General features: G+C 40.9%; 1 protein-coding gene across 3 annotated transcripts; it reads right to left on the bottom strand.

Annotated features, from left to right (window-relative positions):
* Window positions 1-846: 846 nt before the first annotated feature.
* Window positions 847-27,167, bottom strand: dyrk2 (dual-specificity tyrosine-(Y)-phosphorylation regulated kinase 2). Of its 3 annotated transcripts, none has more exons than XM_031737174.2 (7): window positions 27,028-27,167; window positions 13,740-13,843; window positions 7,995-8,337; window positions 7,718-7,881; window positions 6,737-7,126; window positions 6,563-6,653; window positions 847-5,972 (listed from the first exon to the last, which is right to left on the bottom strand). In XM_031737174.2, exons 1-7 carry the CDS (start codon window positions 27,065-27,067, stop codon window positions 5,326-5,328), a joined length of 1,779 nt encoding a protein of 592 aa, XP_031593034.1. In that variant the 5' UTR covers window positions 27,068-27,167; the 3' UTR covers window positions 847-5,325. The 3 variants fall into 3 exon arrangements, with proteins under 3 accessions (XP_031593034.1, XP_039457090.1, XP_039457091.1); XM_039601156.1 differs by lacking the exon at window positions 27,028-27,167 and adding an exon at window positions 26,468-26,987; XM_039601157.1 differs by lacking the exon at window positions 27,028-27,167 and adding an exon at window positions 26,494-26,507.
* Between the last annotated feature and the right edge of the window lie 20 nt (window positions 27,168-27,187).

Raw genomic sequence — 27,187 nt, 5'->3', positions numbered from 1 at the left:
GTATTCTAACACCTTGTGTTGTCGGTGCTAATCTAAACAGCGCTAATAATGCCGAGCTGGTTGCCATGACAGCGTGCCTCACTGTTTCCTGGCTCCTTGTCACATATGATGTCACGTCCTCCTCCTTGAAAACTCTGCATTCATTAGCACCTTGGAGACTGTGTTGTCATGGTAACCCCCTTCTAATCTCCCAGCTTCCTCCACAGTCTCCTGCAAGTCATTAAGTGTCTGATGGATTTCTACCTGAGATGGAAGAAGAGGAGAAACATTCAAACTCAAAGCTGAATTGTTATGTTTCCAGACTGGAATAAAAAGTTTGTATAATTCTAGCTAGCTTGAAACGAATTTATTATGACCATTTATTCTTCAACTCAACCTGGACTCTTAGGCAGATGTCTTCAGTTGTCCAGCCTTCTAGAAGGACATTCAAACCTCTTCTTTGCACATTTCTGCCTTTTGTACCATTTTCTGTCACGATGATCCCACATTGGTCCAATAATGTTGAGGTCCAGGTTCTGGGGAGGCCAATCCAAGACTTTTCCTGCATTGGCAACTCAAATTTTATTCTTAACTGCTTTGTTTGTAGTTTCCATTTCTCACCTCATTTTCCATGAATACTTTCAGCTGTTTTTTGTTACGCCAGAGTTTCCACTCTGTCTGACAACCTCTGTAAAGTCTCAGTGTGCTTGTGCACCTTGTGGGGCTGTACTACCTTTTGTTTAACTTCTAAATAACTCTTAGTGTTTTCATGTTTTGTGCCTTTTTTCACTTTTTGTTTGCAATTAAAAAGTGGGCACATCTATCTCATTCATTACACTCCGACTCACAAAAAGACAGACGCATAAAGATGAACAATAAAACTGTTTTATTAATAATCCTTTTCTTGCACCACAATAAAATTTAACAAAGGCTCACTAGAAAAGTCAACTTCTGTGTTCTGTACAGTACATACAGTACATTGTAAAACTGGCCGCGGTGTGGCACATCAGCGCATTTAATCCCCCAAAAAAAAAACTGTATTATTCAAACACTTTGCACATTATTTACAGATAAAATCCACAATAAAAACCAGCTGGCAAATATCACAGAAATACAGCGCAGCTTCACGCTATCAGCCGCTAACCTCTGGCTGCAAAGACTCCCGAAGAGAACCTAAATGGCTAATGGGATTGTACATTAACTGGCTAGTGAAGCATTGAGCTAGCAAGATAGCCAGGCTATAGTTGCTGTCCAAAAAAAAAAAAAAAAAAAAAAAAAAAAAAAATCAAACAAAAAACCCAACTGAATGCTACCGGAGGTTATTTAAATCAAACATCATGAGTGTGACTGCAGCCAGTGACAATATTTTTTAAAAAAACCCAAAAACAAACAAACAAACAAAATAAAAACCAAACAAAACATTGCAATTCATGCTCTTTTGATCTCAATGACAACGGCTGCTTCTCACTCGATCGCCTTTCTGTCCACTTTCCCTTTGCATTCTTTCATACTTCCTGCCTACCTACCTGCGTGTCTATCTGAGCAGCTAGCTCTGAGCTAGCTTTGTAAAGGAATGCACTTTGGTAGAGTCAACCAAATGCCCTGGGTGTTAGTCACAACATTGACAGCGGTTATAATCTTAATGATAATAATAATAATAATAATAATAATAATAATAATAATAATAGTAATAACTGAGCGATCTGAGGTACAAATATTTAAAATTAAAAAAAAAAAAAAAACCCACACCTTTAAAACCACATTAATGCTAATGCTAACAGCTTGCACAAGCAACTTCTGTGCAGAGCTCAACGCTAGCAGGTAAAAACGTGCTACCAGCATTTATTTAGCAGTAGGCTAGTGTTAGCATCACTGCAAAGAAAACAAATGTCAGTGCAGCAGCTAGCGGCCGGGCGCTAGCAGTCGAACGGCTAGTGTTAGCTTAGCCCTATCGTCAGCAGGTGTCACCGGTCTGTACCACGGGGACACATGGCGACAGTGGGCTGATATGTGTCTATACATTGTGCAGCCATGTTATACACCCCCTGCCCACCCCCCAAAAAAAATCATCTTATCACACACACATACACACAAACACACACCTGTGGATGTCGGTACAGGTCAGCTTAAAGCTACTTTGGCTGGTAAGTTGGCATGTTCTGTAATGCAGCAGATAGCAATAACGGGGGAACCATTCACAGGTGGATACAAGTACTGAAATATGGTGGCACGTGTACTCATTTAGGATTACTACATAGTTTTTTGATTCATTCACAACTCCAGGCCCCATATGGTCTCACCTATGGCAGGAAGTTTGCCATTTATAGTGGGTCAAGACTCAGAGGGACTATTCAGAAAGCTATAAATCTGACTTGCTTACAGTCAAAAGAATTACCGGTAAGAATCAAGAGTAAAACCTCTAAAATGTATCCAGGGCTTGAGATTTGAGCAAAACAGCTGTTTTCCTAGATGGAAATGAAAGCCGGACTGATTTTTCACAAGAACACTTCCACAGGGTCAAATGTGGACGTTTTGGTGTTTGTATCCAGAGTTTGAGCTTTCTGCTGCACTATTGTTTGCTCTGTAAACTGTGCTAAAGACGTGTGTTTGAGTCTCCACTGACCACAAAACCATTGTATCAGATCAGTGAAGACAAGCTGGGGTTTAGAGGTCAAAGGTCACATGGGTTCACAAGGTGTCTTTGGGCTTTACTGAAAGAAAACCCCCCCCCAAAAAACCAGGAACTGATCAGCTTCCAGACTAAGCCATTAAATGTCACCATGCTGGTGTGAGTGTCACCAAAGGTTGCTGACAGACTTCCTGGGAGGTTTTGTTGTTCATTTTTGTTGTTGATGCCATGACATCATCTCTTTAAGAATATGTGTGTGTGTGTGTGTGTGTGTGTGTGTGAGCGGTGGGTGTGACATGGCAATGAGATACTGAAGGCACACAGTTACAACTCTCTGCACTTCATCTCACTGAATTAAAAAAAAACAAACAAACAAACAAACAGACAAAAAAAAAAAAAAAAAAACCCAATCAAGTCCTCGGAAAAAACAAACATCAGAGAGGACCCCCCCTCTTTATCCTCCTCTTCCTCCTCCAGAAGGGGGGCAAAGCTTCCCCTGAGATGGGTGGAGCAGGTAGTGTCTGTGTGTTTTTGTTCCTTCTGAGCATCGCGGCATCATCGTCCGCTTCCTGCGTGCTACATTACATCACCAGGCCGATGGCACACACGGCCAACTGTGGGCCAGCTTTTCTCCTAGTCGTCATCCTCCTAAGTTTTAGAGTGCGTTCAGATACAGCTGTGTGTGTGTGCATGTGTGTGCATGTGTGTGCGTGTGTGTGTGTATGCAGGGTTGAGGGAACAAGCTTTAAAAAACAAAAAACAAAAAAACCCTTTATACTGCGAATGCGCATACACGCACTAGTACATACGACTAGCACACACACATTCAAGTATACAGTATAAACTGCACGTAGTACATAGATTAGATTAATAAATATTAACGTGTCGCAAATAAATAAAAATCATCTCCCGTCCCATTATAATTTTTTCAATAATGAACTCTGATCCACGTATCAACAAATGTACTTCTTTTTGGATCTATATAATCAATAAACATCTAAATTAATCTGTAATTTTACCGCGTCATTCAGGGCCAGACGCAGTGGCTCACCATGCTTAGGTCCCATTGGTATTCACCTTTAATCACTCACTGACTGTCGCAAGTAAAAAAAAAAAAAAGTTGAACTTTAGGCGTTATTGCTCGATCCATCCCGATGTAGATGCTCCTTAAATATTCTCTTTGTTCCATTTTTTAAAAAAAAGGGTATTCACTACATATCATGCTCCAAATGGCTCTAAAGGCTGTGATTTGAAACAACCTTGCCATACTTTGAGAAAAACCAATGGAGGAGCTCAGTAAACCTATAGTATTCTGAAAATCAAATAAAGTTGCTCACACCCATTTTGTTGCTCATGAGGATTTGTGTACAAGTTAATTTTAGATTAGAACTTTTTTTTTCTGGGCTCAGGTGAAACGTCTACCGCGTAACGGTTAACAATCATCTTTTATTTTCTTTGTACAATGACAAATTATTATTAAATACTATTTAAAATGGCTATTTAAGAAAATTCTTCACTGTCCCCTTTGGTTTACAACATTAAATCTATTTTTTTTTTTTAATCCATGGTCTTTGATTTAAAGTTTATAACGTGACTATTAAACCAGCTCCTCTGTGGTAATCCCTCAAACCCCATTTCGTGCCCTCAGTGCTCAGTTTTGATTCATTACAAAAGGAAAAAAACTGGTGCTTGTTTACTTCAAACATTCTTCTTTTCAGGCATTATTTTATCCCCATCAAAAAACAAAGTGTAGATATTAAAAAAAAAATTTCATTCTGTCTGTGCTTCGTAAGGCTGGGCAGTGAAGAGCTAACGAGCTATGGCTAAAAACAGGCTAAGGCTAGCTGCCAGACTGCCAAAAAAGGCAAACATGGAGCCAGCTATAGCTAGCTGACAGATTTAAAGTTCGCTAAGCTAACCCTAGCCAGCAAAGGGACAGGTAAGAAACATGTAGCTGTCTAACAACAACCAGTGCCAGCTAGCAGTTAGCCAGCTGACAGGCACTATGCTAGCACGGTAAAAAAAGGCTAGCTACGCTGTAAAACAAAAGCTAACTAACAAAGTTAGCCACCTAGCAGGGAGGTGGTTCTGCTGGGCTTTTAAACACCACCAATCTACCCCTAACTGAAACCAAACTTTTTTTCACTCTGACATAAAACAAAGACTAGAAAGCTAATCACTGCACAACTATACCTTTAGAATTAAAAGGATATATCAAACTTAACTGTCAGTGAACCACATAAACCTCCTTCATTGTAGGGCCTTGTGTTTGGATATAACCTTGTAAGACTGAAGTTATTAAATTGATTAATCAAACCAGCTAAAAAGATTCTGTACTAAAAACACTTTAAAAACAGCCTTGTTCCCCCGTCAGCACCATGTTGTTGATGTGTTTGAGTTTGGAGCTACAGAGCGGTATAGTGAGTTCTGATTGTCTGAGTGGCGCCGCAGTCGGGTCCAAACAAAGTGCAGTCACTTCGTGTCTTGCTGCTCAAAATGTAAAACTGAGGATTTGAGGCGTTCCTGAACGCAAGCAAGTTCATCTAATTGAGTTTTGTGCGGCGGAATAGCCAATCCGCTCATTTCCATGTCGTGTTTATTCTGAACGCACCCCAACAACGCTGAAAAACCAAACGTTTGTCGAACTGGACAAAACCATTTTATTCAGTTCTGGCTGGTTTGCCGTCCTCCCCGCAGCGAGTGGGGTGCATTCACTCTCAGCTGACCAGTTTGGGCAGCACTGTCCTCGGCTGGATGTTTCCGTTGGCGTCCGTAATAGCTGCTAAGTTAGTCCTGGTTTTTGAGGAGGACGACGTGGTGGTTGAGGTGGTGGTGAGTTTTGAGATGGAGGTGATGGCGCCATCAGTGGTGGTCGTGCCACGTTTGGACGATGAGGTCTTTTCTCCTGCTGTGGTTCCTGACGGAGGCTTTGGAAGCCGCCTCCTCAGCCACGGGTGCCGAAGCGCATGATTGGGCGTGATCCTGAGTGCCGGGTCCCACTCTAGACACTGTTTGAGGAAGTCGATGAAGTGCGCGTCATCGCAGCCCTTCAGCGCCGTGCTCCAGTCCTTACTGCCCGGGGGGCCGCGCATTTTTCCCCGCCGCGAGCGCCCGCTGTTCAGCACTGTGGTGCCGTCAGGTAGCGTGGTCACGGTGCAGTACCGTGGGTAGCCTTTAGATGACACAAAGTTTTTCGCTCTCTTGGAGCCGTCAAGGAGCTTCTGACTGGGCATTCCCAGGAGTTCGATGATGCAGGCAAGCTGGTCAGCCTCATCTTCACCCGGCAGCAGGGGGTAACCGGTGAGCAGCTCGGCAAGGATACAGCCCAGAGACCACATGTCGATGGGCATCCCATACCTGGAGCCTGGAAGAGAGGAAAGAGGGTCACCATCAAATCCAGCCTGTGTCATTATTGGCTAGTCGGTCAAACAGAAAGTAAAGCAGTCACGTTCAGGAAGTCCAAAGACTGTTTCCTGTGATGAACTGCTTTACTCAGAGTTTCCTGAAACATCAGTAGAACGCAAGTAATAATGACTATATCTATTATTAAATTGCAAAGATAACCTGACGCTGATTAATTTTAAAGAGAAATGTTTGTTTGTATTTTTAAATCGCTGGTTGGTTCTTATTTAAAGTCAGGACAACAAGCTTTTATTCTGTATTTTATCTTAAAAGTGAAAATAAAACGCTCTGCTGTCAGAGCTCAACAAAAATGATGACAAGTTAAAAAATCAAATACAAGTAATTTTATATATATATTTTATTACTATGTATTTAAAATGTTTGAATCAGTTTCCCTAAATTCAGTCTTCTTCTATATTTTTAATATTATTTTTTATTTAATGGCTTTTTATTCCTTTATTGAGTAATTTATAATGTGCCAGTTCATTTTGGCACTTACTGTCTTCCATACAGGAAAGGAAACGCTCCCAGTTTTCTCAGTGTTTTTCTTACCCAGAATAACCTCCGGTGCTCTGTAGAACCTGGACTGGATGTAGGTGTAAACCCTCTGATGTTCATAACAGCTGGAACCAAAGTCTATGACCTGGGGAGAGAGAGAGAGAAGCAGTTTGAAGGGTCTGAAGTGAAGAAAGGGGGTTTTCCTCGGATTCGTTTACAGCTGCTGACCTTGATGCCGCTGCGTCCCTGCTGTTTCAATAAAATGTTCTCGGGCTTGAGATCGCAGTGGATGATGCGGTTCTTGTGCAGCGCATCCAGACACTGCAGGATGGAGTGGGCAAACTTCCTGACCAGCGGGAGGCTGAAGCCCTGAAACTTGTTCTTCTTGATGAGCTCGTACAGGTTCATGCTGAGGAGCTCGAAGGTCATGCAGATGTGGTTTCGAAAGGTGAAGTTCTCCAGCATGTGGATGACGTTCATGCTCGAATCCTTGTCCTGCTTCTTCAGGTGCTCCAGGATGCGGATCTCCTCTGCCGCCTGCCGGTGGAAGCGCTTCTCGTTGCGGACCATCTTCAGAGCCACGTGGGTCTGAGTCTTGTGGTCGAAGGCCTTCACCACCTGCAGGAGGAAAAGGAAGAGCATCACGCCGTCATTAATCTTAGATCAGATATTCTTGGTGTCAAAAAAGAAAAAGAAAGAAAGAAAAAAATACCAACTAAAGTCTCAAAATAGAAGAGTATGCAAAGATATTTTTTTAAATTCATGGTTTTCCTGGTTCTATTCTACAACTGCTATTTCTCTATTAAAAAAAAAAAAAAAAAAAAAACTTATCCTAAAATTAAACATGAAGACTCAACCTGATGACTAAAAACTCCTTTTGTTGCAGCTTTCCTTTATAATGAGACATGTTTCACCAAACAAAGCTCAGCTGCTAAGCTGTGTAATGACCATCTCTACTGTCTTTACTACAAACTACATCATCATCATCTGGAAACTTCAGCAGGCATTAAGGTTATAAATTATTACTGCAAAGACGCTAAAACTTGTCATCACTCTTAAACAGTCAGGAACTAAACATTACCACAAACAGAATTTAATAAAAAGTCAACAAAAATAATCCAAAAAAAGAAAAAGAAAAAAGACTAAAAAATTCAGACTAAAAAGGGAAATTTAAAAAAAAAAAGGGGGGGGGGGTGTCAGCAATCGTACCTGTCCAAAGCTGCCCTTGCCGATGACCTTCAAGACTTCGTAGCGATATGCGATGTGGTCATGTGGTACGTGGATGTAAGACCCCTGATCATCGTCATAGCCCCCGTTGTTGGCTCCACCGATGACCCCCTGCCTCTTCTTGGCATTCTGGCCAACAAAATACACTGAGGAGGAAGCAGATGATTGATCAGTTATTAGTGGTTCTCTCCTGCCAATGCACCCGACATCTAATCAATTGGAATGACCATTTGAAGGCGGAGTGGTCAGGGATGCTCACCCTCGGGGTAGCTGAACACCTCGTGGTGCTCGAATGACGAAATTTTGGGCATGAACTGCTTCATGGCCTGCTCCGGGGTCATGGGGTTGACCTTCGGCTTGTTGTCCGTCGACTTGTTGGAGGCTGCGCTGCTCTGGCGGTGGTGGTGGGCAGGCTCTGACGCAGAGGTCTGCCGGTCTGGCAGCGGCAAACCCGGTCGGGACGAGCTGATTGGAGCCAGCCCATTGGGCTGGGAGGTCAGCACCGGGCGCTTGTTGGTGTTCTCCTCGTAGAGCTGAGTGACGTGGCCCTGCGACTGCGATGACAGCTGGACGGCGTCCGACATCGCAACTTTAGAGCCTCCCTGACAGAAAACAGAGGGAAGTATTGGCTAAAAATAAGAGTGAGTCCTCTGCAAGTTGAGCCGAGGAAACAGAGGTTTATTTAACAGCAGTAACGAGCAGGTGGCCACTTTATGAACACTTATGTCTTTGGTTTGAGTTTAATACATTCTGGGACTTTATTTTTCTCCTTTTAATGATTCGCTTTCTGATGCGTGTCATCTAAATATGGACCTGGACATGCGCTCTCAGAGAAACGTGGATAATTAACACCCACAAATGAGTGAATTAGACAAAAACGATTCCCGGGAAGATGAACTGTGTCAGGGAAATTATCCCCCTCTGATTAACAGGCGGCTCCGGCTCATTGTCTCCCTTTGTTTCCCGCTCACTGAGTCACTCCCCGTTGCTGTGGTGACCAACACACCTGGGTCCTTTCAGATAACAGAGGTGCTTTCTCACACACTCACACACACACACACACACACACACACACACACACACACACACACACACACACGGCAGAGCAGCTTGGTTCAAAGACCCGGTGCTTAACACAAAAACACAGTAAGTGTGTGTTCTTGTAACCCGGCAGCTGAGGACACGGTGGCACAAACATGAGGATGACAATCAGGAGATGAAACACTCACACAAACCGTTTGTGTGAATGTGTCAGCAGCTACAGTGATATATAAGATCTGGCTCCGCTGACTCCTCCCTTACCTGACTACACCTCGACTCAGTCAGCCAAATGTTGCTTCATTCTTTCACTGTGGCCCAGAAAATGATTTCCATTATTCATTAATCTGCAGATTTTTTTTTTATTATTAACCATACATAAAAAAGTTAAGTGTAACATTTCTATGTTTTTAAATGGTTTTATATAAGAGGGCTGGGAAATGAGTTCTTTCAGGTGAAAGTTTAGCCACTGGACACCCATCTTGAAACGTTTCCAGGTACATATTCTGGCAGTTATTTTGAAGAATAATCAAAATTTCTGTTCATTTCAATCGTTACTGAGACATAAAAACTGCCCGTACAGAATTATCAGTCAAATGTGATTAAAGAATTTGCCCCAATATAAGACTTTATTTCTTCCGGGGTTCACTTGTCATTAGGTTGCACTCATTAAGAATTTTATTGCAGTATATTAAAATTTGTATATGCTGAGCTCTAATTTTATTTAGAGCTCAGCATATACAATGCGGGTCCGAGGCCCGGGGGTTGGGGACCGCTGACGTCACACATCATTATATACCAGCTAGTCCAACTTCAGTAAACCTACAAAAGTCACTGCTGTTTAGTTTCCTGTCTTCATTTATGGCAGAAGTGATAGCAGAGCTGTATGTTTTAATTTTTTTTCAGAAATTCCTCAGTCAGAACATGCTATATCATGTTAAGGTGGAAACTAGCAAGCTAAATCCCTGCTAACTTCTAACTCCGTTAAATTTCATAAATTCTGTTTTCATGGATGCCTGGATGTTAAACTTAATTGTTACGCCTGTTAAAGCAGCAACGCTGATCATTTCATTAAAGATGAAAGAATTTAGACAGTTTTTAACTCTCAGTGATGCCGCATTGTTTTGGACCTGAAGCGGAAGGAGTTTTGAACCCAGATAACTCCTCAAGGCTCCTGACTACGGTGGCCTTAATGTTCCCACAATTTATCAAGCGGTGCAGCTTCGTTCAAATGAACGTAGAACATCACGTTCATTTGAAATGCAGAATCAGTGTGAAATCGGATAATTTGAAAAGATTTAGGAGAATGAATGAATCATTACCTCTGTGCATACTTTTTAAAAAAAATTGAATTACATGTCAACCGTTTTGAATTTAAACTTTTTTAGTATGTAAAAGCCTGAAGATGTCCAGATTGAGCAGTAGCATGTGCAAATAAATAAACACAGAAAAAAATAAAAACGCCAACGATCATCTGCAATCTTTAGCTCAGACATAGGTTAGGTAAAAAAAAATTAAAAAAAAAAAATTGTTTTGATTTTTTTAGTAAGTAAAAAGAAAATATTTTGAGTTTTATTCTTATCAGTTTCAGAGCTGGTTATTATTATTTTTTATGGTTTCATTGTTGGTATAACAATAAAACACACTTGCACAACGTCACGTAGAGGATGGAGGTTGTTTGTGTTAACCAATTTGACAAAGTACACGACAAAATTTTTACTACATATTTTTAGTTTAGTTCAGTAAGTACTCTTTATCATATTTTTATTTTAGTGAACCAAAACATTTAACCATACTTAGACTTTTCAGGTTTAGTTAGCTATGATAATGTCACATGACCTTAACTATAGTTTGGTATCGCTTTGCTGGTTAATATTAACTGTATGTAATCAAAGCAGCTTTTACAAGCACTGCACAGCTCTGCTGACCAACGTTCTGGTGACAACCGTGAATCATAAACAAAGTAGATGGCACCACTGTGACCATTATCGTGTGTTAAATAAACTGGAGATTGCTGATTGAATGTAGGTGTGGATGTGAGCTTGATAAAGCCCTCAGAGTGCACAAAATAAAGTTTGGTCTAAATGTGGATGTGAAATAAGTGTTTTCAGAGATCAGTAACAGCTTTAGCTACTGCAGGTAAATTACTCGAGCCTGGAAGATCAATTTCAGACAATGAATATTTGCTCCTCGATTAAACGTGTCTTTTTCCAAGTGATAAGAAGCCTCTGATTTGCCATCCTGGACATCAATGTTAATGTATGGTAAGAGATTCCACTGACGTTGTTATCGCGTACAAAAGTGGTGATAAAATAAACAGAGCAAATAAATGATGCATTATTTCTTTTATAGCATTAGTGTTGTGTGTGCGTCCTTCACACCAGCCTATAAACCATTTAGCTGTTTAAAGCATCCTGTCACAGGAAGCTATTATTAGCCATGTGGCTACAGCAGGCTGGTGCACAGAAGTGCTGCTTCTTGGCGCTAAAAGCACGCTAACACGTGAACACCGACAGAGATGATTTCACCAGCTTATTTCTGCCAACGATGAGCCGAGATGAACGGGACAAAACCCCGAGCTGCAGAATCTGAATCAAACTCAATAATCACGACCTGCACAAAGCTGCTGACCACAAAGGTCTGAGCAGAATGACTGCCGCTAATCTGTTCATCACTTTTTCTGTTATTCACCAGCTGATGACTATCAGAATGAAACCATGAACCTGAGACACACTAGCAGACTGAATGTTTATAATTAAACTGGATCAGATTCACATTCTTCTTGGTAACAGCTTCACAGTTATTTATTTTAAAGTAGGCGTTGCTGTAGTTCATCCATTTCCTTTAATCTCCTGATTGGCTGCCTCCCACAAACAGATGATCTGAACAGCAAGAGGAGAGTGGAGCTTCTATTCAGCTCAGTAGACTGCTCAATTTTAATTTCCAGGTGTATTGTAAGGTAAAGAATCCCAATGGTCAGGTGACTGCCTGTGAGCAAGCACTTGGTGATGGTAGAAAGGAAGAACTCCCTTTTAACAGGAAGACACTGTTGGAGGGGTAGCAATCAACCCTGATTTGTTGGGAGCGGAAAGAGAATAGAAGAAAAAAAAAGAACCACACACAGTAAAAGAGGATATAAACTACTCTGAGGTACTCAAATGACTGTATTAGTGACATTCCCTCTTCGTGACATCACACAGAGCAGATAAAAAAATATAAAATAGAGCATTTAGAGCAATCTGAATGACTTCTGCATGCTGCCATCATTGTTCGAAACCTTGCTAGGCATCTTTGTTTTAACTTTCTCTATCATCATTATTAACCTGCCTTTGCTCTGGTTCATCCTCTGTGCTGACAGGCTACTGAGTCTCACCTAGGGCTGGGCGATATGACCCAAAATTCATATCTCGATATTTTTTAGCTGGATGGCAATATATGATATATATCTCGATTTTTTTTTAAAGCCATAAAGTAAGAACAAAAAGAGAGTTCTTAGTCAAAGCTGTGTCCCAGATGTCACACAGGCACTTTTATTAACATACAGCATAGATGTACATGAAAAAATTACTCAAAAATAAATTATGAGCATTTATTAAATAATAATGCTACATAAATAAAAGAAAACTGTTGTTTTTGTGCATAACAAAGAGCTCACAATTGTGCAGTCAAAATGTAAACTAAAAGACGCTGAGCATAATAACAAAGAGACAGATTTCACAGCTGCTCTGTTCCCAACTTCTACTGCGTGACTGACAGCCTGGAGTTTGAAATCCGCTTCGTAACCAGGTCTCTGAACAGGTGCCATTTATGGTCCTTATACACACACAATACGGTAATGTTATGTTGAAGCACAGTACGTATTACTCCACGAGGCTCCTCGGTAGCCATAATGCTCCGACAATCCATCAAGCGGTGCAGCACTGTAACTTACCAAAGTCGTACTAAAACATTTTTGACATATTGCTGAGCGCCGTGTATCACATAAAATCGGTTCGCGGTCATCAAGCACAACCAGAATTCTTACATAAGGCACGCTGTCAACTTTTGAGAAAATGAAAGGATTTTAGGCCGTGCAGCCCCTCTGGGCTTCATGGCGTTAGCGTGGCTAGCTCGTTAGCGTGGTTAGCTCGTTAACACGTTGACGCTGTCCAGCCCCATGCACGGGGTGATGCGCAGTAACTCGTTAACGGAGATTTGCCGTGTCCATCTTGTCGCTGCCTGCAGGTGAAGCAATGGGGGAGGAGGGGGAGTTGTGTTCAGTGAAGGAGAGAGGCGAGGCCGAGTAACGTTGCGTAGAGACAAAAGTGGACGAAAGAGAGGCAAACTTGTGGTTCCACAAGTATAATTATAACGTAACATAGACTATATCAATATAAAGGATATTGTCACAGCTTATCTCGTATAAAAATATATCGATATTTTTAAAAATCTCGATATATCGCCCAGCCCTAGTCTCACCTGCGTTCATATAAAGCCAATTAGGGCGGAGCATGGCTTGCTCTCTCCCCTCGCTCCCTGACAGCCTGCTGCGTGCAGGGTTCAGTCTTTTTCTTCTTCTGTTTGTTTTTCCAGGCGGGTCTTTGAAAGCTTTTGTATAATTAAGTGCATACTAGAAGTGCAGCAACACTGTGGCCTCAAACGTTAAAAGAAGGAAAAGCATAATTGTCCTAGTTTGAAGAAAAATATTTGTATTTTGGTAAAAGAAAACACAGTTTGAGGAGTACTAATTTTATCAAAGCACATTTACACACAACACACAGTTTGTGTATTTTGGTTAAACCTAAATAAGCAAACTACTCAAAGTTCTTCTAAAGCAGCCTAAAGTTTTAAAGATTCTGAGATCAAGAGGAAGAAGTCCAGATACTTGGGCCTGATATCCGCTGTATGCTTTTCACATGTGTTATTTTGAACACAACAATGACAAAGAAGTGAAAGTAATAAATGATAAAGCAGCATGCAGCCATACCGTCAAATGATGGTGGTTACTGTTGCGAAGTGGGGGCAGGGCGGCGGGCGACGTGGCCTGAGAGCCGTTGTGACCGGGAGAGTAGACCGGCTCGCCCGTTTTGCCTGAAAGAGAGTGAGAAAATATGATTATATGACAGCTTTGTTATTGTCATGTGTGTTTTTAAGGCCTTTTACATCATAAAAACCAATGACTGTGTTTCAAGTAGTCCCGCTTGGAGACACACACACAGACACACAGACAAAAAAAAAGTTTCTGAATTTGAGTGTTTTAGCCTTAGGAGGAAGCAAAGAAGGATTTTTTTTTTTTTTTTTTTTTAAAATCATAGATGGGAAACCTGGTGAGTTACACAACCTTTATCGGGCAGTATCTCAAAAATGAAAAATAAAACTGGTTTTTAAGATGTTTTAGACCGACTCTGCACTGTGCTGTCTAAGAAGATAAAATGAGCTGAATTCACACCATGGTGGAAGAATGGGAAGAATGGAAAAACCTCCAGTTATTCCAGCAGCACAGGAGCTACAATTATTAACTAAATATCTTTAAACAATATCTGTAAACATTCTCCAGACGCAGCTTCACATATGTAAAGGTCTGCTGATTTTTATGCAGGTTTTGTAAGAAAAGTTAATCTGTAACTTTTCTTGCAAAAACTGTCATAAAAAAAAAAAAAAATCATAATTTAATTACTTATTTTTAAATCTGGATTAGCTCAGTTTTCATCATTTTCTCATTTCTTTAACAAAATGTCCATAAGTAGCCAAAAAGCCCGCTGTAAGTTTCAAACATCCAAGCCTGACCTGTGCCGATCGGCACAGTGACTATGACTTCATCCAACACCTCCAGCCTCATCAGCTCCTTCACCAGTGTCGTCATGTCTCGCCATCTGCTGCGCTTTATGACACCCAAACACCGTACACCTGACCTGTACGCCTTTTACCTACTTAGACATGCCCCAGTTCTCGATTTTAAAGAAAGTTATCTGCATTTGATAAGAGCTGTAAGAATAAACTTAACTCTTAATCTTCTTTTTTATTTCCTGGAACAAGAGAAATCTGACTCCACAGCTTTTTTCTGTGACGCTGTAGTCTTTGACCTCATGTATTTTTCCTGTTTGTACTGTACCATCTAATCACTGCACCAAAAACCCTTTTCATGCTTTGCCCCAAGGTAACAAAGATGATGTTTTTCTGGTTTTTGCAGTTAAGTTGCTGCGAGTAAACTGCTTCTAACATTTATTTTTATTTAACAATTTTATTTAATTGTTATCCAAGTAGCTAATCACAAAGCAGCACCTCAAAGCACTTAGGCACATAGACGTGGTCAAGATGACCTGCTGAAGTTCAAACAGGAAAGCAGTATTTACTCAAATAACCACTCGTTACAACCAAGGTATGCAGAAGAGCATCTCTAAATGCAAAATATGTTGAAACTTGTAGCAGATGGGCTGTGGCAGCAGAAGACCAGCAGATCTTTTGTATCTATTTCTTTAGATCCTGGGATGATGTGTTGCTTTTTGAGATCTTTTAGGTTACTTCACTTTATCATACAGGTTCTATTTAAGCAATTTAATGATTCAGCAGGTCTGGCAGAAATCAGACATGTGACTAATCACAGTTAATTTATGACTTAGAGGGGGTAATTACTTTTTTTCACATGAGATGAGTTAGCTTTAGATACATTTTTCCCCTCAATGAACGAAATAATCATTTAAAAACTGCATTTTGTATTTACCTGGGTTATGTTTGTCCAAGATTAGTTTGATGAACTGAAACATGTAAACGTGACCAATGTGTAAAAGCTTTGTGTTGACACATACACAAACATAACATGTGCCAAAAATAAACCTGTGGGAAACACTGCAGTCTGTACAGTACCATGTAAATACAGCATAAGAAAGCTTGAAGTAGCTGAAAGCTTAGCTACCAGTCTGCATGTAAACAGCTCATTGACTGTCCTGCTAACTGCCTTCAAATAGCCCTGGATTGGACTGACCCAAAGCAATCCTGTTCATTCTGGAGTCAGTCCTACAGAGTCTAAGGAGGATGAAGGTTTTAATTTAGCCTCGTAATCTCCAATACAGTTCCTACCTCTTTGCCTCTCCCTCTGCAGCTTCACCTTTTTTAATAGCAACATGACGACAGCAACACCACGCACGGGTCAGAGGTCACAGCGGACGAGTATCTTAACTGAAGAGCCAAAAGTTTAACAGCCGCTGGGTGATAAAGCGTGTTGGACTTTAAACAACACTTTTATCAGCTTCTGCTGCTGTCAATGGTTCACAGCCCGACTCACAGTGACGACGTGAAAAAGGAGAAGCAGGAAATCAAAACTCAGCAACCAGCAGAGTCTGTTAACTTAAGAATCGCTTCTGAGGGAGCAAAGCAGTCACTTTCACATCACTTTTAAAGGGGAACCAGTGATATAAGTAAGAGCAGGCCAAACATTACCACATACTGATTGCACAGGGTTTATACGCAGAGTTCAAACAGCTCCGATCTGAACCCCCGAAAAAGGTGACAGGACTCAAAGGAGTTTAGAGGAAAAAGGTGTCTGACAACAAAGTTTTCATATCTTCTCTGCCACTTTGGGTCGTTCACAGGAAACGTGACTAACAAATGAAAACAAAACAACAAAGAGAAGTTCAGCGGCTGACTGTTCTCGCCTCCGCACAGCCAATCAGGGCTTTACGCTGTGAGCTTCAGATTGTGTTTCAGGAGGTTATAGACACAAATGCCTGCAGCACAGATGGACGTGGGCCAGGATACTTCCATGTGCTACCTGGGAAATATCACCTGTAGCGGCTCAACTTTGTCAGGATAAAATATTTTTAAAGCCTCATTCTGAAGTAAAATCAGCATTTATCAGATTTCACACGTAAAGTTGGTTTCAACAAAAACAGCCCAAACTCTGTTTTAGATGGCTGATCAGTGAGCTATCCTACCCACTATGTTGAGTCGTGTCTGTGAGCTTATTTCTGTAATCAAAAGGCTCCAGATCATTAAAATATTTTCTGAACAGCTGGAAATGAAAATCAGAATCTTCTGCTGGCTTGTCATGGAAACAATAAATGGATAAACAAAGAAGACCCTTGCAGGCCACCGTCCGGCGACTTCCTGTGTCGGTGCAAGTTGAAGCAGGCAGATGGTCTGTACTGCTGCTCTCTGCCTCTAATCCAAACTTAATCCCGCTAATGAGGATAACATGGAGGGTGAGGCGAAACCACATTGGCAAGGCCACAAAGGCATGCCACAGGACGATGAAGAAAACTGAAAACTTTTGTTAGTCCAAAACTAAAACTTTTATGTCACACTGGGATTAAAAAATCTGCCATTTTTGCTTATTTGATGACATTTTATTAGAAAAACTTTTAATCAGTTAGCCAGAAACACTTTGGTCAGATCAGGGCTCTAGACTAACTTTTTACCACAGAACTTTTTTGCACCCAAGTTCTTCAACCGCATCGCTTAACACCGCAGCTTTACATGTTCACTTTTTTGTTTGTTTGTTTTTTGTTTGTTTTTTTTAAATTGCTGTCCATAGAGACAATATTGATTTCTAAATGATTAACTAACAATCTTGTCAACACAAAGTTCTTTATTTGGAGCAGATTTCTACAAGAAAGATAAGTTACAGTATTTTTTTGGACCTTAGACATAAGGTGCACCGGATTATACATGTGCATTAAGCTAAAACAAACAGTCAGATAAGTCAAACTTTACTCTACTCAACTCAAATCAAAAAAAAAAAAAAAACAGTGCTGAAAAAGTTCTCGTGCTTAAAGTGCTTCACTGAGCTGAGATTTAAACTTAAAATATCTCAAGATATATAAAATGAAAAGCAAGTCAAAATTAAAAGTGACTCAAAGGCTTCGAACTGAACATCTTAAATTGGACATGGGCATTTGAGAGGTTCCGCCCTTCACCATCTCTGATTGGTTTAGACCACCATATGGGCACAATGGGTGTCTGTTGTTGGCCACACAGAGACTTTCAGAGTTGCTGAGACTTTTTTTTTTTTTTTTTGTACTCGAACGGTTGGTCGCACTGGTATGACCTAGGATATTTTTTGGTCACACCATTGAGAAATTCAGTTGCATTTGTGACCAAATTGGTCGCACTCTAGAGCCCTGCAGATTCATGGATAGAAAAAAAAGATGTAGATAAGTTCTATCGAATATTGCAAACAGACATTTGTCTGGAAACCACAACAACCCTGACTGTACTGACAGCAGCATGCAGTGGAAACCCCCAAACCAACTGCAAATCATTCAATTATCAGAATAGCAAGCAAAAGATCTCCGGTTCAATCCCAGGAGTTGATGCAGATCCATTTGGGTCTGTGTCTGGAAGGATATCCAGCGGAAAAACATTGGACCCTTTGTGAATAAGGGAGCAAAGTAGAGCAGGTTTAAAATGTGCTGATGTACCGCTTCTCTCTCTCTTTCTTTAGAGCCACATGATTCGTTACCTGTCATGAGTAAAACCCAATTACCTTGCAGAAGTGTCCACAGTCTGAAAAAGCTCCAGTAAATGAACGAAGCTGCTGTTTGAAGCCAAAGATGCTAATAAACATGACATCCTCTCTGTTTGAGTCACAACAGCATTTGAGTAGTGGCAAACTTGCATGAAGGTTGCACTAAAAATACTTGAGGAATGCACCTTATTGTGGAGACGGAAGCGTCAGTCCCTGAAGCGTCTCAAACTTTTAACAACCTGTTCTGACTGAGACCAGCCCCTACGGCAGACACACCCAACCTGAAGAAATACCTGCCAGGGCTACCCTTGGCCTCCTGCTACAAACAATTTGAACAAGCTCAAGGCATTATCACAAACAGAGAAAAGGAGCACAGTGGCCAAGGCTACGCTAACAACAAGAATGGAAGGTCATGCTAGCGGCTAAGATAGCAGGCAGCCACAATAAACAGCTTAAAGTTTAATACGGTATTTTATTTCTTAGTGGAAAATGAAAGTGCTTTAACACTACTGTTATCGTTGACTTTTCTCTAAGAAGAAGCAGTCCATCATGTAAAAGTGACAGATTCAGCCATATTTAATCACATCTGGCTCATAAAATAACAAGAAATGAGCAAAAGCAAAGAACAACAACAACCAGGCATGAGAAAAACTGTAAACAAAACGCATACAAGGCATTGCGGCATGGAGAAACAACAGAGCAAAGAGAGCCCTTACTGCACATTATGACAGCATGTACACAGACAGAAATATACCTCACTGGGAAATAGGGCTGGGCCATATCATACCATTCACGGTAATACCGGTATAATTTTGGGCAACGACAGGAAAATGAAATATCACAATAGAATATGGGTAAAACGTGCGTGCGCAGTGCCTATGTTTACTTACGCACATGGTGGCGACGCAGAATGAGAAGAGCGAAAGTGGATCGTTAAATGAAAAGGATGAACCAGAACTGGTTTGTAAAAATGCTGCAACTTCAGTGGTGTGGAACTGGTTTAGCTTTCGTCTGTCAGATACACAACAAACCACTATTTTTAGTAGAGCATGCTAGCAGGCGTCGTTATTACCGTGTTGTTTGGAAAATACGGCACACTTAAAATCAATCCTTTGATTTTTCTGAAAATCAACAGTGCCCCTTATAATCCCGTGTGCCTTATGTATGAATTCTGGTTGTGTTTACTGACCTCGAAACGATTTTATGTGGTACACGGCGCTCGAAAATCTGTCAAATGTTTTAGTACGACTTTGGTAAGCTACGGAGCTGCACCGCTTGATGGATTGTCGGAGCATTATGGCTACCGAGGAGCCTCGCAGAGTAATACGTACTGTGCTTCAACGGAATATTACCGTATTGTGTGTGTATAAGGACCATAAATGGCACCTGTTCAGAGTAGGGCTGCCACAGACGATTATTTTGATAGTCGACTAGTCACCGATTATTTTTGCGATTAGTCGACTAATCGGATCATGCATCCATTGGACGTAAAACGTACAGCTTATTGCACCAGCAGCATCTGCTCTTATATAACATTAGCTTACAGTTTTAAGTGTTTAGGGTATGTGCTAACTAAAAATAAAGACAAGATGATAGTTTATTAAATTTAATGAGATTTACAGATTGTTTCGGTAAAGTTTAATAAACTCCTTGCTATCTAAAATATAACGGGACACCGGAGTATATTCTCGAACATCTCACACTTCTGATAATCAGTTGTCTGCTTGACGTTTATTCGGCCGTGTATAAACTATAACTTTAATCTCAGCCAAACTGATTTACTCAGGAACAAATAAAATACTAAAAAAAAAAAAGGCCAAACAATAACATTTTTAAGTTATCTAACTGACTTATATATGTTTAACCTGAGTAGCGAAAAGACGGTGGTGGGTTTGAAAACGATTTGCCGGAGTCCGGTGTTCTCACGGGCTCTAGTGAGCCTTGCCCCGGCTAGCTATCGAGCTAGTGGGTAACAGACGTCTCCGCGTCGCCGGAGCGCTTTTGAAAATATGCAGTGTCTTGATAAACTGAGCAGATATTTGAGGTTTACACAGCTACATTCTCGCCTGAAAATATGTTAAACGTTTATTTTGTGACCCAGAAAGATTAATAAGAGTAATATTAAAACTAACTAGCTGCCGCCATTGTTGAAAACTGAGCAGGGCCGCGCTATGAATTCTGGGACACTGCTTCTTCTTCTTCTTCTTCGAGGTAACGTAACAGCTGGCATCCTTGTACATGCAGTGCTGCCATCTTCTGTTTCAGTCCGTTATTACACTCTTAAATCCTACTACTTATTCCTCGTCTTTTGTGATCTTACAAAGCTTCAAACGACGCGTCGACTATTAAATCAGTCGTCGACAATTTTGATAGTCGACGTAATCGTGACTAGTCGACTAATCGTGGCAGCCCTAGTTCAGAGACATGGTTACGAAGCGGATTTCAAACTCAAGGCTGTCAGTCACGCAGTAGAACTTGGGAATAGAGCTGCTGTGAAATCTGTCTTTGTTATTATGCTCAGCGTCTTTTAGTTTACATTTTGACTGCACAATTGTGAGCTCTTTGTTATGCACAAAAACAACAGTTTTCTTTTATTTATGTAGCATTATTATTTAATAAATGCTCATAATTTATTTTTGAGTAATTTTTTCATGTACATCTATGCTGTATATTAATAAAAGTGCCTGTGTGACATCTGGGACACAGCTTTGACTAAGAACTCTCTATTTGTTCTTACTTTATGGATTTAAAAAAAAAAAAAAAAAAAAAAAAATATATATCGTATATTGCCATCCAGCTAAAAAAATATCGAGATATGAATTTTGGGTCATATCGCCCAGCCCTAGCTTGAAATACATTTATTATACTGTATGAAACATAAGAGGAAAATGCACTGATGGTTACCGCAGGCTCTGTTTTAACTACATGCGGACCAGTCATGCTTACACTGACAGTTAGAGATATTACAATCTGTCCTTTCTTCTTTTACCATTTTGTTTTAAGTTCTTGCTTTTTCAACTCTGTTTCAAGCTTGCCCGTTTCAGTTTGGATTTTTATTTGTTTCAGTATCAGTTTTATTTTAATAAGATGGGTAGTGTTTTTCAAATGTTCAGAGCAGATATTGTACAGCGATACTTTCTGAAGCTGACTTGGAAACCGTTTTAGTTTAGCTGCAGTTCATTGTAATAAACTTGGCAAACATTTTTTTTTTTTACTCTGAATGTCGACAATTAGATTTAATACTGAATGCCAGTGTATATTTTTTATCAGTGTCTGATTACTAATAATCTGTGTGTCTGTCAGGCCTGAAAAAACAGAAATCATCTGACTCCTAATCTTTACTACAACTTTTACTTAACAGATTTGAAAGAAGCTCAAAGTCCTTGCTTTAGTCAGAAAAATAAAATTATCAGCCAATAAAAGCATTAAAAAGCAGAGCTTAAATCTCCAGACCAGCTCAGGCTCTAACTCAGACCATCCAGTGTCCTGCTGGGCTCTCAGCCCTTCATCAACTCTGCAGGGCCTCCTGCAACACGTACTGATAGTGTAACAGGGATCTGTACTGGAAGGCGCACACAGCCTCCCTGCGAGCCCAACAAATGCATGCTACCGGAGTGGAAAAGCAGTGCTCTGAATGCAAACTCAACACCGAGCTGGAAATGCCAGAGAGTCGGCGAGCATGCTTGGCATGCTGCTCAACCGGTCGAGTGGGAAAGTCAGCACTGTGACGCTCAGCAATGTCACAAGCCAGCAGAGGTGCTGGAGATATAAAAGATGTGGGTAAAAAAAAACTACGAAGCTCCCAAAATCACAGCATGCTGTTCCTCACAGGGTCCTGTAGATGACTCACTGACATTTAGTTGAACCTCTACACTATTCCCTACTTCTAACAATAGTGAGTGAAGTATCATAAAAATAACAAAAAATTCATGTGTGTGACAGACGCACATGGCTAGGTGTTAATGACACCCAAATTTAGCACAACATACAACTGTGGAGTCAAAGTGAAGACCCCCTTAAGTCCCTCAGTTTTGAAGCTACTGATTGGCTGTTAGGGCTCTGGTCGGGCCAATCCACTAATGTAGAGGTGTCAAACATGCAGCCTGGGGACCAAAAGTGCTCAGCCAAATGGTCCAACGGGACCTGGGTGGCTTTACAAAGTGTGAAAATTGCAATAAAGCCATTAATTACTTGTATATTTTTAATCAACACATGCTGCTGTTCCTTTGGTGGTGTGCTAACATTACTACGCAGGAGGGTAAACAAACTGTTTCAGTCATGAAGATGTAAACTGACTCATACTGCTGCTGTTCAGTCACACATGTTGAGACTTTTCAAACTGTAATTCATCCAAACTCGACTTTTAAAGAGCGACGGCTCAACCGAGAGCTAGACTAAAGTATCTACCTATCTGCTCACAAGGCAGGTATGTGCTGGGTATTCATGTTTCTGTTTAATTATGGAAATCGGATGCCGTCATCACACTTATTCAGGCTGCCTCGCCTTTTTAACTTTTCACTTCCCTTTCAGCAACATCTTTTTATTTTAAATCCACAAATTTAGCCATATTTTCACTGTTTGGACTTTTAAACAGGATTTCTGGGTAAAATCACCAAGAATATTAATATCAGAAATTTCACAATTTCACCTATTTTTGCCCTTTATAAGTCAAAACTAGTCACTTTATGGCACAGACACTGCTGAATAAATGTCACACTCAGATACACGAAGATAAGGATGGGGAAACTGGGAAAACACATGTTGAGAAACAAGAATTAAGAGATTAAAATGTGACCATTTCAGTAGCAGTGCATTCAAATGGAAAACAAGACCAAATCAGCCCGATGACATCCAAACTTTTCCATTTCAGAATCACTGTTAATTAGCAGCAGCTGGTAAAAACCCACATTAATGAGGTTTGTCGATCTATCTGCGAGAGTGATGATCACCACTGCTTGTAAACAAGCAGCTGTGATGTTTTCAAAAACAGAAACTCTCTGAATGTGGGTATTCTGATAACCAGGCACCATCTGCTTTGACACAGATAACTGAGACAGTCGCAAACTCCGCCCTCCTCTCAAAAGCACCTTTTAAAACCCCGTGTGCTGCTGCTGCAGAGCCAGTTTAACAGACATTTGTCAGCACGTAGTGTCAACATTACGACATCCACCCTGTGCTTGTCGGTGTACAGTGAGAAACTGGGACACAGATCTGGAAACGGTGCATAAACCAGCACAAACTGCCAGCACACAGCAGGAAACAGACTCTGATTCAAGCAGCTAATGAACTGATTATAAAGCAGGTGGTTAGACAAGGATGAGGGATGAGCAGGGAAAGCTTGCTACAAGTCTGAGAGTTTAAATGACAAAAACATGACTGTGATCACCGAGTAATTATACTCTGTATCAGTCACTGTCTAAACTTCATTACTGACAGCACATCTCTGGCTGTGAGCGAATGACAGCAATAATATCAGAGCTATGTTACATCTGGCTGTCTGCCTCTGTTTACATCACTGTAACTGAATACAGCAATGTGCAATCGAACTCAACTGCAATGTCTTAGTTCCTAAAGATAGTATGATACATTGCAAAGCATATACTTCATGCTACTACACATAACACCCTTACATTATCCACAAGACAAGCTTCAAATAAATTTGGCACAACCGCCTGACATACACCTTGCTGGATATATGAGGCCTAAAAAGGTTAAATTATCTGTTACTTATTTCATGAAGCACGTGATATTTCTTTTAAATATGTTTATTGTAGAATTAGAGTGAAGATGGGTTAACACAGATTGAAATAAACTTATGAAAAACAACTTAACAGTAACAATAGTTGGGTTTTTATCTAAAAACAAACAGAAACAGGCAGCAGAACAAAACCTAGATATTATTACCAAAATGGAGGTATATGCCAACACCAATCAAGGAAGTCACAAGAACTACTACCACTGCGCCAAGTTAATAAGAGGAAATCCTGAAAACAAGAAATACTCGTTTCACCTGGTACAACATGTCCCTATGTTATCCTCAGATGCCATAAGTGGATTCAGCAGATCATGACCACGTTCAGTTTACATTAACAAAATTACTACAGGTGTTCCACAGGGATCCATTCTTGGACCTCTTATTAATGTTATAAATTATTTATTTATATATACCTATATATAAGTGTATTAAAAAAAATTCCCCTCTCGCCCCTGCGGGTAGTGAGAGGGGGCCTTCAAGCTTGGGTCCTCTACCAGAGGCCTGGGAGCTTGAGGGTCCTACACAGTATCTTAGTTGTTCCTAGCACTGCTTCTGGACAGAGATCTCTGATATTGTTCTTGGGATCTGCTGGAGCCACTGCACCTAGTGCTCCCATTACCACTGGGACCACTGGGACCACTGTTACCTTCACCTTCCACACCTTCTCCAGCTCTTCTCTGAGCCCTTGGTACTTCTAAAGCTTCTCGTATTTCTTCTTCCTGATGTTGTTGTCATTTGGTATCGCTACTTCTATCACTACGTATATTGAGATATGCATAGGTACGTACAGTGCGTGTATGTATAAGGCCTTATACTATGAGAGACTGTAGAAATTGTTAGATTTACAACACTGACAAAAAACAAAGAAAAGTAAAAATGAAGTTAAAGGTGTAATTTTTACTTTAAAGGTAAACCTCCGTTTACCTTTGCGTTTGTGTCGCACTTTTCAGCTTTAATGCTTTTCAGTGTTTTAGCAGCTGGATGACATTTGTACACAAGTCAATTCATTTCCACTGAAACTGTGACCGCAGCAATCACAAGTTTTTTGCTCACTAGTCGTGGGAATCCATGTCTTTTACCCTAGCAACAGGCGAGTTGCCAGGGGACCTACGCGACTGACTTTAGCAATCATTTTTCCAGTGATTGCCATAAACCTCCACAAATTACTCACAACCATTATATTCATTTTCCACCTCACAACTGGAGTGATTGGGGACTTATTCACTTGATCCCTTCCCTTAATTATCACACATCTAGAATGGTGGACAAGTTAAGTCACATGGTTAGTGGTCAAGAGTCTCCAAAACCTCAATAAGCAAAACATAAAGCCTGTTTTCCAAAACCCAGTAACCCTCGTTATCACCTTGTTAACCAAGCTAGTTGCTGAATAGTTCCCTATGTAACCCCTCCTGTGGCTACCATTAGCTTTTACAACCATGTGTGTATATTTAAGGCACATTTTTCACTAGCCAAGATTAGACTACCATTTTATATCACAGTGTGAATTACATTGGCTAGCTAACAACTTCCTAGCTCATTCCAACATTTGACAAACCCCATAATGACCGAACAGATCTATTCACACCACAAGATAGACATCTCCAACTTTTTTAAAAATATATGAATATAAACAGATTTTCCATGAGTAAAAGTTAGAACTCCATTTAATGTAATGATGCTAGCAAGCGCTAACATCAGCTAACAACTCATTAGTCTTTTTAAATGCCTTTTCAACACCCTATTTAACAAGACAGTAAATTGTACATATTATAAATTTTCTCCAAATAGGGTCATGTCCTTTAAAATAAACCTAAAGGTTTAACGTAGTCTTTAAAGGACCTAACCAAATAGCTAACCAAGCTAACAATTTCCCAGCTCTAACCCACATCCGGTTTCGAGAAAACGTCAAAAGGGGCCAAAGCTGTGGCTTTAAAACAGCAGACCACAAACCATCCAAATATCCAACATGTCCAAAAGTCTATGAATACACCAGCCAAAATTAGCCCATCGGTGTAAATAAAGGAGTTTACGGCTAATAAAGCTTCAAAACAACCACTATGGCCAACCTTTAGGCTTCAAAACAACAGTGCACGCACAAATGGATGGCTACGCCCTTTAACCTGTTTATACCACAAGTAATTTCTGCTGTGACTTCCTCACACTAACAGCATTAATGCAATGCTAATATACTAATCAGGCTCATCATGCAAAATGAAACTGCCTCCAACCATCAAAGTATTTATTGAAATTAAACATATGATTAAAAAAAATAAACCAAGCACAATCGTCAGACCTTTGGAGAGCGAATAAATCTTGTTTTAATGGTTCAGAGACACCAGGAGTGTATGGAAAGCTTCCATGCTAGCACAAAGCCACTGAATCTTTTTATGAATATAAAGGCAGAATATCAGCTGTAACGCTCCCCAATAGGATCAGCGTGAGGCTGTCAAGCTCCTTAAATAAGATGTTAGGAAGTGATAGGAGGGGGAAACCATACCTTTAATGTGGAGCAAACCAACTGACCTCTGACCGAAGATTTATTTCTGTCTGTGGAGCCGGAGGCCAAGAATTACCCAGCAACGGAAAACACGCAAAACAGAAACCAGCAAAGCTAACATCACACACAGGGCACCAGGAGAGCCAGGACACCGAGGAGTAGCTCGGTGACAAAGGCAGCTTGACGGAGAGCAGGAGGAGGAATTAACCGGAGCAGGGAGAGACTGTGGGAAAAGCTGCTGCTGCTGTCACTTCTCATCTGTTTGCTAAAAATAAACCTGACGGACTGAGCTGATTTTCCTTCCTTCACTTCTCCCGCTGTCAGTCCAGCTAGCCCCCAGCTTTTATGCTTAATTTAATGAGCAGAGACCGAAAAGGGCGAGCCTGGAGGGCTGCTCGTACTGGAACCACTTAGCTAGCACAGCTCCCAGCCCTCCCCGCTCTGCTCCTCCGTGTCTCACTCACTACCTGCCGTTAAAGACAGCCAGAGAAACACTGGGGCATCTCCTCAATCGTGGCCGGGCTCAGGTGCCTTCTGTCGGATACAAAGGGTATGCTTACCCGTCGGAAGAACCGAGGTTCCGGGCTTCTTGGTTAACATGGCGGCCGCTCCTCTCCTCTGGACGCAACTGTGCAGGACACCTCCTCTTCCTCCATTAGCCACCCCTCCTCTTCCTCTACCTACTCCTCCCACTTCTCCTCCTCTCTCTAATCCTCTCCG

Source organism: Oreochromis aureus, linkage group 17, assembly GCF_013358895.1.
Source record: "Oreochromis aureus strain Israel breed Guangdong linkage group 17, ZZ_aureus, whole genome shotgun sequence".
Lineage (NCBI taxonomy): Eukaryota > Metazoa > Chordata > Actinopteri > Cichliformes > Cichlidae > Oreochromis > Oreochromis aureus.
Note: the sequence above shows the minus strand (reverse complement) of the source record. Positions and strands in the feature narration are given on the sequence as shown.